The sequence below is a fragment of the Schistocerca nitens genome, chromosome 1 (assembly GCF_023898315.1).
Source record: "Schistocerca nitens isolate TAMUIC-IGC-003100 chromosome 1, iqSchNite1.1, whole genome shotgun sequence".
Classification (NCBI taxonomy): Eukaryota; Metazoa; Arthropoda; class Insecta; order Orthoptera; family Acrididae; genus Schistocerca; species Schistocerca nitens.
Genome location: NC_064614.1, coordinates 552,765,001 through 552,778,911, shown reverse-complemented (window position 1 = coordinate 552,778,911; position 13,911 = coordinate 552,765,001). Strand labels below are relative to the sequence as shown.

The following is a 13,911-nucleotide window of genomic DNA, read 5'->3' as shown; positions in this document are numbered from 1 at the left end:
GCGGCGTACTTCGGCCCCACATAATGCCTCTCCAAAACAGCAGGGAACCTCCACCGCCGGCCGCTGTGGCCGAGCGGTTCTACGCGCTTCAGTGCGGAACCGCGCTGCTGCTACTGTTGCAGGTTAGAATCCTACCTCAGGCCTGGATGTGTGTCAAGTCCTTAGGTTAGTTAGGTTTAAGTAGTTCCAAGTCTAGGGGACTGATGACCTCAGACGTTAAGTCTCATAGTGCTTAGAGCCATTTGAATGATTTGAACCTCCACTTTGGTGCACTCGCTGGACCGTGTGTGTAAGGCGTTCAACCTGACCGGGTTGCTTCCAAACGCGTCTCCGACGATTGTCTGGTTGAAGGCACATGCGACACTCATCGGTGAAGAGAACGTGGTGCCAATGATGAGCGGTGCGGTCGGCATGTTGTCGGGCCCATCTGTACCGCGCTGCATGGTGTCGAGGTTGCCACGCCATGGACGTCGGGAGTGAAGTTGCGCATCATGCAGACTATTGCGCACAGTTTGAGTAGTAACACGACGTCCTGTGCTGCACGAAAAGCATTATTCAACATTGTGGTGTTGCTCTCAGGGCCATAATCCGTAGGTAGCGGTCATCCACTGCAGTAGTAGCCCTTGGGCGGCCTGCGCGAGGCATGTCATCGGCAGTTACTGTCTCTCTGTATCTCCTCCATGTCCGAACAACATGGCTTTGGTTCACTCCGAGACGCCGGGACACTGCCCTCGTTGAGAGACCTTCCTGGCACAAAGTAACAATGCGGACGCGATCGAACCGCGGTATTGACCGGCTAGGTATGGTTGAACTACTGACAACACAAGCCGTGTATCTCCTTCCTGGTGGAATGACTGGAACTGATGTGCTGCCTGACCCCCTCGGTCTAATAGGCGCTGCTCATGCGTGATTGTTTACATCGTTGGGCGGGTTTAGTGACATCTCTGATCAGTGAAATGGACTGTGTCTGTGATACAATATCCACAGTCTGGGAACCGGTGTGATTCAAAACTTTTTTTGATGTGTTTATAAACTGTTACGATCAGTTCTTCATTCTCACTATTTCGCACAACCTTGCGTTTTCCCAACTCGCTATCCGTTTGGGTTACGTATTGTCGAATAACATCTTTTGATGTCAAATAATTGCTCGTCCACCAATGTACTCACCAACAACGGCAACCTGTGAAGAACCTCGGTTCAAAATGTCTGCTTAGGGCCTAACGTAATGTGTCTGCTTTTAGAAACCACGATACCAACTGCAAGGAATGGTCACATTTTCAAATATGTATAGCACTGTTTAATATTGTTGTTCACGCTAATTCACTGCTCTGCGCATTATTTCTGCTTTAGCGATTAGAGTCTGGTTGTGGGCCGGATTACTGAGAGGCAAGACAGCTGAAGGCCAGATAAGCGAGAGTTTAGTGTAATTCAAAACGTACCACAGCGAACACACAAGAACTGCAGAAGTGCCAACGTTACACTCTAATGTACCAGCATCATATTTACTGACTTCAGACAACTTCATGTCTCAAGGCGTGCTCCACGCTTGTAGCGGCCTATCTGGGTCTCATCTAATAAGCTATCTGAGAAAAACAGAAATGAAGCACTGGCACCCCCGTAAGATCTCTGAGTAACGATGCAGCGGTTCGAGTTTAAGCCTTTCTTGCGCGATGATTTAAGGACTGCTGGGAAGGTTCCTCGCATTACCCCATTACACGAGGAGACGAGTTATGCTTCCCGACCGCTAGATAAGCCGGCCGCATTACAAATGTCATCGTAAGTAACCGAAAGCCGCGGCCGCAAGCACCACCCACCAGCGTCCTTGTAGGACCTTAGTATGTGTGATGAGATGAGGGACATGGTCAACAGACTGTGTGCCTGATGATGTTTGGTTGTGAGTATAAAATGTGTGATGGAGGGACAGCGATTTCGACTCAGAGACGGAAGCTATTAGATCACGGATTTGTTCTACGAGTATATGTTAGCAACAGTGATGAGATTATGAACAGGATGACTGTAAGAAGTCGGGCAGATAAGAAAATTAATGTAGGCCTACAGTAAACAATAAGTAAACACAAAAATTGTCCTCAAAATAAGCGAGAAATGAAATTTGTCACCCACTCGGTACATTGAAGGCATAAAATCTTGAGTAAAAACATTTTCAGATAAAAATCAAAGAGAACAGTACTAGGTACCGAGTCTTTACAGGAGTAAACTACTGACAAGAGGAATGAATGCTCAGAGTGATGATGCATGTTGTGATCATGATGCAGCTGGGAGAGATACTACATCATTAGCGATTCACGGGCACGTCAGCTGTTGCAAATGTAAACATTGTAGGATAGAAAGAACACATGAGGAAGTTCCTTTATTGCAGCAGACGTTAAAGAATTATGGTTCACATGTCTCTAACAAGGGAACCTCCCCATCGCACCCCCCTCAGAATTAGTTATAAGTTGGTACAGTGGATAGGCCTTGAAAAACTGAACACAGATCAATCGAGAAAACAGGAATAAGTTGTGTGGAACTATGAAAAAATAAGCAAAATATACAAACTGAGTAGTCCATGTGTAAGATAGGCAACATCCTGGTGGTTGGAAACCCATGAGCGCCATGGTCCCGTGGTTAGTGTATGCAGCTGCTTTGGTTTAAGTCTTCCCTCGGGAGAAAATTTTTAATTTTTTATTTTCAGACAATTATCAAAGGGGCGTAAGGTACAGTGAAGCGACTCTAACAGCCTCTCCTGTACAAATGTCAACCTCACCTACCCGAGTTGCAGCTAAGGATTGCTGCACGGTACACCCTGTTATTGCTAACGAGGCTCTGACGACCGAATGTTTCCCGGGATAAGGAAACCCCCCCTATCAAGTGCCAACGGTCTCAAAGAGAGCGGATGAGCGGATAGAGGCAGGGCACTCTCTTGTCCTTGGAGTGAGAAATTGCTCCTAAAGGCGGAAGAACTTCACAGTCAACGGCATAGGATGGAGAAGGCAACGGGAAACCACTCCATTAAAGATCACTCAAGATATCCCAAGAATCAGTAGCGCACCATGCCAGAATCTTCTGTTAAACATAAATCCGGAGTAATAGTCCCCCAATCGGATCTCCGGGTGGGGACAATGGAAGGTCAGGCAAAGTTGAAGAATACACTAAAAATAGCAACATGGAATGTAAGAACACTCCTCCAATGCGGGAAATTAGAGAACCTCAAACTAGAGATGGACAGAATGGGAACAGACATAATAGGAATATCTGAGATGCGATGGCCTGAACCAGGAGACTTCAGATCAGGAAATTATCGTATCATTCATACAGGTACTAACCAAGGAACAACTGGAATCGGTGGAGTTGAAATAATTCTAAAAGGAAAACTCGGGAATCTAGTCACAGGATATGTGCAATTTAACTCTAGGATAATACTAGTCAAAATTGGAACCAAACCAAAGAACACGGTAATAGTACAAGTCTATATGCCGACATCGGCAGAAGAAGACGATGTAATAGAAACAGTGTATGAAGACATCAACAAAGCTATAAATTATGTTAAAGGTGAAGAGAACTTAATTATAATGGGAGATTGGAATGCTAGTGTTGGAGAAGAGAAAGTTGACGGAATTGTAGGGAAATATGGTCTAGGAGATAGGAACGAAAGAGGAAGCCGGCTAATTGAATTTTGTGCCAAAAACAAGTTGGTCATAGCGAACTCCCTTTTCAACCACCATAAAAGAAGAAGGTACACGTGGAAAGCCCCAGGAGATACTAGAAGACACCAAATCGACTATATATTAGTAAAATCGCGTTTTAAAAACCAAATCAAGGATTGCAGAAGCTACCCGTCTGCGGATATTAATAGTGATCACAACCTTGTAATGATGAAATGCTTACTCAAACTCAAGCGATTAGAGAGAAAAACGAACAAAGTATGGAACAGAGATAACCTAAAGTCTGAAGAACTAGTGATCCCTTATGCACGGAAAACTGATGAGATGGCATCAAACATTATTCCCGGGAGTACTAACGAGGAGTGGAAACAAATCAAAGAAGGCATACATAAAGCAGCAGAAGAATTTATTGGGAAAGCCAAACCTGTAAACAGGAAAGAGTGGATAACACCTGAAATAATTTGTCTAATGGAAGAAAGAAGACTATACAAAAATGCCTCTGACGAGCAAAGCGAAAACAAATATAGAAAGCTTAGAAACCAAATAAACAGAGAATCTAGGAAAGCAAAAGAAAATTACCTCAACAGCATTTGTAAAGAGGTGGAGGAAAACATGGTTAAAGGAAAAACTGACTTGGCCTACAGAACAATAAAACAAAACTTTGCTAAACGGAAAGTAAAATCTTCAGGAACTATAAAGAACAAAGAGGGCAAGGTACTATTTGGATATGACACGCTGAAGAGATGGCAAGAATACATTGAAGAGCTATATCAAGGAGACCCTCTAACAGATAATATGATAGAATTAAGCGAAGAAGTAGAGAAAGAAGAACTAGGGGACACAATTCTGAAAGATGAATTTGAAAAAGCACTAAAAGAACTACCAGATAAGAAAGCGGCAGGTGTTGATGATATACCTTCTGAACTAATTAAGAAATCAGGAGACAAAATGAAAGCTACATTACTGCAACTCATACAGAAAATATACAAAACAGGTGAAGTTCCTGAAGACTATCAGAAATGCATCATATTCCCCATACCTAAGAAAGCATCTACTATGGACTGTGAAAACCATCGAACACTCAGTCTTCTTTCACACGCATCAAAAATTCTAATAAGAATAATTTTGAAAAGAGTTGAAAACCAATTGAATAGCACTCTAAGTGAAGACCAATTCGGTTTTAGAAGCGGTGTAGGGACGAGGGAAGCAATCTTATCTTTAAGACTAATAATTGAGAAACAAATTTCCAAAAACAAACAAGTATTTATAGCCTTCGTAGACCTCGAAAAGGCATTTGACAATGTTGTATGGCCAGAAATGTTTAGAATTCTGAAGAAGGCTGGTCTGAAATATAATGATAGAAGGATAATCTTTAAAATATACCAAAATGAAACAGCCTTAGTTAAGAAGGAAAACAAAGAAGAAACAGCAAGAATAAGGAAAGGAGTGAGACAGGGATGCCCACTATCTCCAGTAATTTTCAACGCATATATCCAAGAAGCAATAGATAAAATAAGAGAGAATATTGAAGTAGGAATAAAACTTAACGGAATGAAAATAGATATGTTGCGATATGCAGATGATATCGCCATAATTACAGAAAGGAAAGAAGATTTAGAAGCCGCACTCAATGAAATGGAAAACACCTTAAAAGAACAGTATGGAATGAAAATAAATAAGAAAAAGACTAAAGTGATGGTGAGTGGCGCCCTGAACTACAATGAACCCATACGAATAACAATAAAGGGAGAGAAACTAGGGCAGGTTACAGAATTTAACTACTTAGGTAGCAAAATAACAGCAGATGGAAGGAGCAAAAGTGACATTAAAAACAGAATACAACTTGCCAAAATAGCATTCAATGGAAAAAGAAACTTACTGACGAGTAGAAATGTTAGTTTAGACGTAAGAAAGAGAGTCATGAAAACCTATGTGTGGAGTACAGCCCTTTACGGATGTGAAACTTGGACTAGTGGAAAAGAAGAAAAGAGAAGATTAGAGGCATTCGAAATGTGGTGCTACCGGAGAATGGAAAAAATCAGCTGGCGAGACAAGGCTACAAACGAAGATGTCCTCAGAAGAGTGAAAGAAAACAGATCTCTTTGGCGAAATATACAGAAAAGAAGAATAACCTTCATAGGTCACATTTTACGGCATAACAATTTCATTAAGAGAATATTAGAAGGAATCATTGAAGGAAGAACTCGCCGAGGACGACCTAGATTAAGCTACATTCAACAAGTAATAAATGACATCGGGTGCCAGACCTATGCAGATATGAAGAAGAAAGTTGACAAAAGAACGGAATGGCGTGCTGCTGCCAACCAACCTGTGGGTTGATAACCGAAGAAGAAGAAGAATTATCAAAGTTCAGGCATTCACATATAATCAACTTCGCTCTCCAAAATTCCAGGACATGTTCAGATTTGCTTGGACATGGGTAGGATTTGACGGTCTACACACGGAAAAATTTGAAAACGTTAAAAACATATGTTTTGACAGAGCACAGACAAAACTGTGCGACTGTGAAACTGTTGCATTCATTTGTTGCAGTTTATGTGACAAACTCTTATGTTTTCACACTTTTTTGGGAGTGATTATCACATCCACAAGAAAACCTAAATTGGGCAAGGTAGAAGAATCTTTTTACCCATTCACCAAGTGTTCAAGTTAGGTGGGTCGACAACATATTCCTGTCATGTGACGCACATGCCGTCACCATTGTCGTATAGAATATATCAGACGTGTTTTCCTGTGGAGGAATCGGTTGACCTATGACCTTGCAATCAAATATTTTCGGTTTCCATTGGACAGGAACGTCCTTTCGGCTACTAATCGCACGGTTTTGCGGTGCGGTCCCAAAACACAGACACTAAACTTATTACACTGAACAGAGACGTCAATGAACGAACGGACAGATTATAACTTTGCAAAAGTAAAGAAAGTAAACTTTTCACTCTAGGGAAGATTTGCACCAAGAACCTCTCGTTCCGCAGTTGTTCACGCTAACCACGGGACCACGGCGCTCCTGAGCTCGGACTCTCCTAGGTGTTGCCTATCTTGCACATGGACTACTCAGTTTGTATACTTTGCTTAGTTTTTTCATAGTTCCACACAACTTCTTCCTGTTTTCTCGATTGATCTGTGTTCAGTTTTTCAAGGCCTATCCACTGTGCCAACTTATAACTAAATCAGATGGGGGTGCGATGGGGAGGTTCCCTTCTAAGCACTATGGGACTTAACATCTGAGGTCATCAATCCCCTAGAATTTAGAACTACTTAAAGCTAAGTCCTAAGGACATCACACATATCCCTGCCCGAGGCAGGATTCAAACCTGCGACAGTAGTAGCAGCGCGGTCCCGGACTGAAGCGCCTAGAACCGCTCGGCCACAGTGGCCGGCTAAAGAATTATCCCACTGCTTGGATAAAAGGCCTTAAATGTACCCTTGCGGTACAAGATGAGTTTATTTTATACGCAGATTTTTGTTACATTCATATTGCACTCCACGTTTCAGGTTTGTACCTATTATCTAATTCCGTGTTATGCTTGACAATAAAACACATTTTAGGCATTATAAAACGCTCCTAACTTAACCGAATGTTGCAGCCAACTTGTTTCGTTATTTGCCTTGTGTTTATCAACAATTGGATAGGTTCCACTGAGACAAAAAATTGTTACTACGTCATAAAAGTTCTGATGTACCGGATGCTAATAAACACAGAGTGTGCAACAGACTTCTACAGTGGGTTAAGTTCGGAATAATTTGCAGATAATCAAATGTATTCCGCTGCCATTAACGATATATGAAATCATCATATGATGGACGCAAACCCGAAATGCGTAGCAGAATGTAAAAGTAGCAGACATATCTATGTAAAATAAATCATTTTGTTACTGGTCACAGTCATTCCCCTGCAGCCAATATTTCTTCAGAGTAACAAACATAGAAGAGCTAATATGGATTTCGATGTTTGATCTGAATTGGCTTCGAACTTTATATGAAGTATAGATTACACTTTTAAATTAACAGTGATAATAAGATACGACATCTGGATCATTGCTGGCTGGAACGCCAAAAATACATTGATGGAAAAAAATCATAATACCAAGGAGTCATGCGACATAAACAAAAGTTGATAAACGTGTTTCTACATCTGAAAGATAGTGTCTACTAAAATATCGCGCCAGTCGTATAAAAGTGGCGCTAGTAGCGCCACTAAGGGGATGCTAATCAGGTTTGCTTTAAATACGCGCTGTAAGGCTCGTGAGCCTTAGTTACGAGTTGCCGGCCGGGATGGCCGAGCGGTTCTAGGCGCTACAGTCTGGAACCGCGCGACTGCTACGGTCGCAGGTTCGAATCCTGCCTCGGGCATGGGTGTGTGTGATGTCCTTAGGTTAGTTAGGTTTAAGTAGTTCTAAGTTCTAGGGGACTGATGACCTCAGAAGTTAAATCCCATAGTGCTCAGAGCCATTTGAACCATTTATGAGTTACGAGTTGAAAATGGTTCAAATGGCTCTGAGCACTATGGGACTTAACATCTTTGGTCATCAGTCCCCTAGAACTTAGAACTACTTAAACCTAACTAACCTAAGGACAGCACACAACACCCAGCCATCACGAGGCAGAGAAAATCCCTGACCCCGCCGGGAATCGAACCCGGGAACCCGGGCGTGGGAAGCGAGAACGCTACCGCACGACCACGAGATGCAGGCAGTTACGAGTTGACGACAGTCAATAATGCCTTTAAGGCGCCGTTATAATTTGAACGAGATCGTGAAATGGGGCTACGAGAAGCTGGCTGTTCCTCTGTTATATTGAAGAAAGGCTGGACATGAATGCAGCCACTGTACGTGAATGCTGACAGTAGTGATCAGGAGAATGAACGGTCGCAAGAAGACCAGAGTCCGGACGGCCACGTGGCATTACCGAGAGGGAAGACCATCGTGTTCGGCGTATGGTTCTGGTGCATCGCAGTCCATCTGTAGCAGCAATTTGAGCAGCTGTCGGCATCGCAGTTAACTAAATGCGACAGATGGTTGCGCCTCGGTGCCAGTGATGGCCCTGTATTGGTTTGAAGGAGGCCAATTGAGGGCGTGCAACCAACCCTTCTGCGTGCTAGACGCACTGGACATACACTTGGCGTTATGGTCTGCCGTGCGATTTTATATGACAGCAGGAGTACTCTCATAGTTACCCCGCACACCATAAATGGAAATTTGTTCGTCATTCTGGTGATTCGACTTCTTGTGCTGCCACTCATGAACAGCATTACAAGAGGTGTTTTCTAACAGGATAACTCTCGCCCACATAACACTGTTGTAACCCAATATGCTCTACCAACTGTCGACATGTTGCCTCGTTCTCTTCCATCAACAGATCTGTCTCTAGTCGAGCACATTTGGGACATAATCGGACCATAGCACCAGCGTCATCCAAAAACGGCGCCGGTCGTTGTGGCCGAGCGGTTCTAGGCGCTTCAGTCTGGAACCGCGCGACCGCTACGGTCGCAGGTTCGAATCCTGCCTCGGGCATGGATGTGTGTGATGTCCTTAGGTTAGTTAGGTTTAAGTAGTTCTAAGTTCTAGGGGACTGATGACCTCAGATGTTAAGTCCCATAGTGCTCAGAGCCATTTGAACCAAAAATGGCATTAACTGTCTCTATATTGACCGACCAAGTGCAACAGTTCAAATGGTTCAAATGGCTCTGAGCACTATGGGACTTAACTTCTGAGGTCGTCAGTCCCCTAGAACTTAGAACTACTTAAAACTAACTAACCTAAGGACATCACAAACATCCGTGCCTGAGGCAGGATTCGAACCTGCGACCGTAGCAGTTGCGCGGTTCCACACTGTAGTGCATAGAACCGCTCGGCCATCCCGGCCGGCAAGTACAACAGTCATGGAACTCCGTGCAACAAACTGACATCTGGCACCTGTACAACACAATGCATGCATGTTTGCATGTTTGGATTCAACATTCCTTTCGGGCGCACTATTATTAATGTACCAGCATTTCACATTTTCAATGGCTTATCTCGCGCTTACATTAACCTGTAAACTTGTGATGTTAACCACTTCAATATGTTAACTAGCAAAATTCTCGGAATTCTGTCCTAGACAATTCTCGAAATTACATTGCGCTACATTAAATATTTTTTGTGTTGCGATTTTTTCCGTCCGTGTATTATACCAAAATGTTATTACGAGAAGTACCTGGCGAGCTCAGCTGGTAAGAGCTTTGCCCATGAAAGCAATGGTCCGTGTTTGACCCCCGTTCGGACAAAGGTTTCGAAATTGTGCACACAGCAGTAGGTCCTTGCGAGCTTGAGTTACGATGGGAGGGAAAGAGGAGGGGAGGGGAGGAGACACGCCACACAGGCATGTAAATGCTTCTGGCGTTGTAAATGCAGCCGAGCACAGCATCGGCATTCGGAGAGTAACAGGCATCGGCTCCGATTGCTGCCGGCAGCCCGGCTGTCGCCGCTCACGAGGAATGCGGCGCACGTGTGGCCCGCCGGTCGCTGGTACAGAGCACAGGCGTGTTGCACTCCGTGCCCCGGACGCCTAAGTAAAAGGCGGCGGCTTCCCAGGCGCGCATTAATTGGGCCCGATATGTGGGTCTGGGCCGCCTTTGAGGTGCCGCCGCCGCCACTGCCGCCCTTCCGGATTCCACGCTGCCCGCGCCCACCTGCGGCCCGTGGGAGGCGGGCCTTCGCGAGGCGTTGCCTGCCGCTAGAGGCACGTCTGCCAAACAGCCGGGCGGCAGGTCGTCGTCCGTAGTCAGGCGAACCAATCCTCAAAAAACAGAGCGCGGAAAATTCTTCACTTTCTTTTGTTACGTACCACTCCCCACGTGCGCGTACACCATCATTACTCTACCACGCAAGCATTGGGGCTACACTCCTCTGATGTGAGACGTCCACGGGCGATGGGTAGAGGGAGGGGGGGGGGGGGGGTCCACTGGGGACCGAACCCCACAATCACCCTGGGTTCGATGTGGGGCGGCGGTGGGGTGACTGGACTGTTGTAGCCTGTTGAGGGGTTGCGTACCACTCCGGGCAACGGCGGGGACGAAGCCTCTCCGTCGTTTCTAGGTCCCCGGTTCCATATAATACAATACGTACCACTAAGGCTATTTTCGTACTAATTTTCCACTTTGCTGTGTTGGTAGTTCATTTGCAGTCGATGACTTTTACACCATCTTCAGGCCCTCAGGCTTAGTTACCGAAACGATATACATCTGCCATGTACTAGGAACGTTCCAAAAGCAAACATCGTCATTTTATTTTATTTTACTTTATTATTATTATTTTTTTAAGAGAAAATCGTGCTCCAGGTGACACAATCAAGCGACAAATGAATCCACACCCACCGCTCGTTGAATGACGGGAGGGGCGTCTCCAGCGGAGGAATGACTCATTCGCAGAGCGCCGAAGAAAGGAGAGTAGCACACAGACCGGGGTGCCCAAGATTAGTCTAGTACATAACACGATGGCAGAGGGGCCGACAATGTGGTCGCCAATGGAAGTGCGTGCTGTTACCCAGTATGAATGGACATGTGGGACTAGTGTGTCCCTCATGCATGAACGCCTGTAGACTGTGTATGGTGAAGAAGTCATCTCAAATAGTCATCCGCTAGCGTTGCATGTTCAGAGAAGGATGGCAGAATGCGGAGAGGATGGAAGTGGACGTCTCTCCACATCTACCAATGACAAAAACATTGTTGTAATATTGTAATACAGGATATGAAGTTAGCGGAGAGGCGCATGACGTTATCAGAAGTGGCGTTCACACTATGTATTGGCCGTGCCCACGCCCATCACGTGCTCCATGATGTTCCTGTATTTCCATCTTGTGTAATGGACTGGGATTGCGGTGGGTCGAAAACTTGAAGAAAACAACAGTGATTTTATTTAGCTCCGTTTCAGTGCTTCATTGCAATCATCTTCTCTATTTACGAAACTAGATAAGTCATCTAGTCAGTTGTGTAATTGTAGGGGCCACTATTACCAACTGGTTTCTGCAGACTTATTCTCGGAAGATGTGGATCTCGTTAGAGGTGTGAAGGCTCCACGCCTGCCCAGAATAAGTCTGTGGAAACCAGTTGGATGTAGTGGTATCCACGATAACACAAACGAGTAAATGACGTGCTAGTTTCGTGTAAAAGGACCTGAAGATTGTGCCAATGAAGCACCGAAACTGGTAGCTAAATAAAGTCATTAAATAAAATAAATATTAATTATTAAATAAAATAGTTCTCCATGCTGTTTTAGGTTACCGAAAAGTGTCTACAAGATGGGTGCCGAGAATCCTGACCCCAGACCACAAGAGTCCAAGAATGGGAATCAGTTTCGATCACTTAAAGCGATACGCGCGAGAGGGAAATGAGTTCCTGTTCAGAATCATCACAATCAGTTACATGGATGCGTCCCAATTCGACACTAAAGAAAAAATTTCAAAGTGTCACTCTCCGCAGGAAGTATTATGGCCGCAGTGTTTTGGGACCCGAAAGATGTGATTCTTCTTGATTTCCTCCAGAAAGGGACCATCAGTGTGGCACTGTACTGTGACATCCGGAGCAAACTCAGGTCCGCTATTCGACAAAAGAGATTATGGCTCCTGAATGAGAGTGGTGTGCTCTTGGACGACAATGCGAAACCGTACACAGCAAGGCTTACACAGGAGCCGATTCGTCGCTACGGATGGGAGAGATTGTGTTATCCAGCCCATAGTCCCAAGCTTGCCGTATTTTCATCTGTTCCCTGCTTTGAAAGCCACACTCTCACTTCCTAACCAGGCAGGGGCAGGATCTGCGACAATTCCTTGGATGGCGGAGCAACGGCTTTTACCAGAGTGGTTTCCCCAAACTGATCGATCGCTACGACAAATGTCTCAATGACGGTGTCGGCTATGTCGAATGACAGTGCAAGGTGTATAGTTCATATCGCCATGGTGTATCTGTTTCATTCAACAGTGAAGGATATATTTGCGAGTGTGTACTACTTCGATAATTGTGCCTAGGCGCCTGAAGCTGAGACGGCCAAATGCTTCGAAACCGACTACAGATAAAGCAGGCAACAATACATCTGAGTAGAAAATTATTCTAAAACAGCCTTAGTGCTCCATAACAAAAAAATTCAAGCGTTTTCCATTACCTACATTACGCATAACACTCGACAACGAACACTCGCTGTGTTTTCGTGAGCGCTATTTTCTATCGATTCAACTGGTCACTAAACACGTCCGCTCCTCTCACTCACTCAAACGCAATGACACAGCGAAGCACTCGGGACAGAGCAGGCAGGAGATGCGCTTGGCGGACATGTGGCAGCAACCGACTGGTGCATCGAAATCAAAGTTTCCAACATTTTCTGTGCTGGGCAGTTTAATTCCAAGTCAGTGTTACAAAAATTTTCCGATCTCTTACGAAAACGATGTTCACACCAGCTCTCCGCCAGGCTAAAAGCTTTTCACATTAATTTCGTAGATGGGCGGTGACGTCAAGAAGAAGACAGAAAGAGGCTAACACACAAGAAGAGAATCTACTCCGTTGTTGTTGTTGTGGTCTTCAGTCCTTAGACTGGTTTGATGCAGCTCTCCATGCTACTCTATCCTGTGCAAGCTTCTTCATCTCCCAGTACATACTGCAACCTCCATCCTTCTGAATCTGTTTAGTGTATTCATCTCTTGGTCTCCCTCTACGATTTTTACCCTCCACGCTGCCCTCCAATACTAAATTGGTGATCCCTTGATGCCTCAGAACATGTCCTACCAATCGATCCCTTCTTCTAGTCAAGTTGTGTCACAAACTTCTGTTCTCCCCAATCCTATTCAATACCTCCTCATTAGATATTTGATCTACCCATCTAATCTTCAGCATTCTTTTGTAGCACCACATTTCGAAAGCTTCTATTCTCTTCTTGTCCAAACTAGTTATCGTTCATGTTTCAATTCCATACATGGCTACACTCCATACAAATACTTTCAAAAACGACTTCCTGACACTTAAATCTATACTCGAAGTTAACAAATTTCTTTTCTTCAGAAACGCTTTCCTTGCCATTGCCAGTCTACATTTGATATCCTCTCTACTTTGACCATCATCAGTTATTTTGCTCCCCAAATAGCAAAACTCCTTTACTACTTTAAGTGTCTCATTTCCTAATCTAATTCCCTCAGCATTACCCGACTTAATTCGACTACATTGCATTATCCTCGTTTTGCTTTTGTTGATGTTCATCTTATA

The 13,911-nt window shown here is 44.4% G+C and overlaps 1 protein-coding gene across 1 annotated transcript in view; it reads right to left on the bottom strand.

The window, feature by feature from the left end:
* Positions 1-13,911, bottom strand: part of LOC126259994 (uncharacterized) — a gene marked incomplete at its 3' end in the record, with an annotated part of 110,245 nt that overhangs the window by 63,150 nt on the left and 33,184 nt on the right. The window contains exon 2 of the mRNA XM_049957170.1: positions 10,154-10,460. Within this exon, the coding sequence (XP_049813127.1) occupies positions 10,154-10,460 (307 nt within the window). The remainder of the gene's footprint in view (positions 1-10,153; positions 10,461-13,911) is intronic.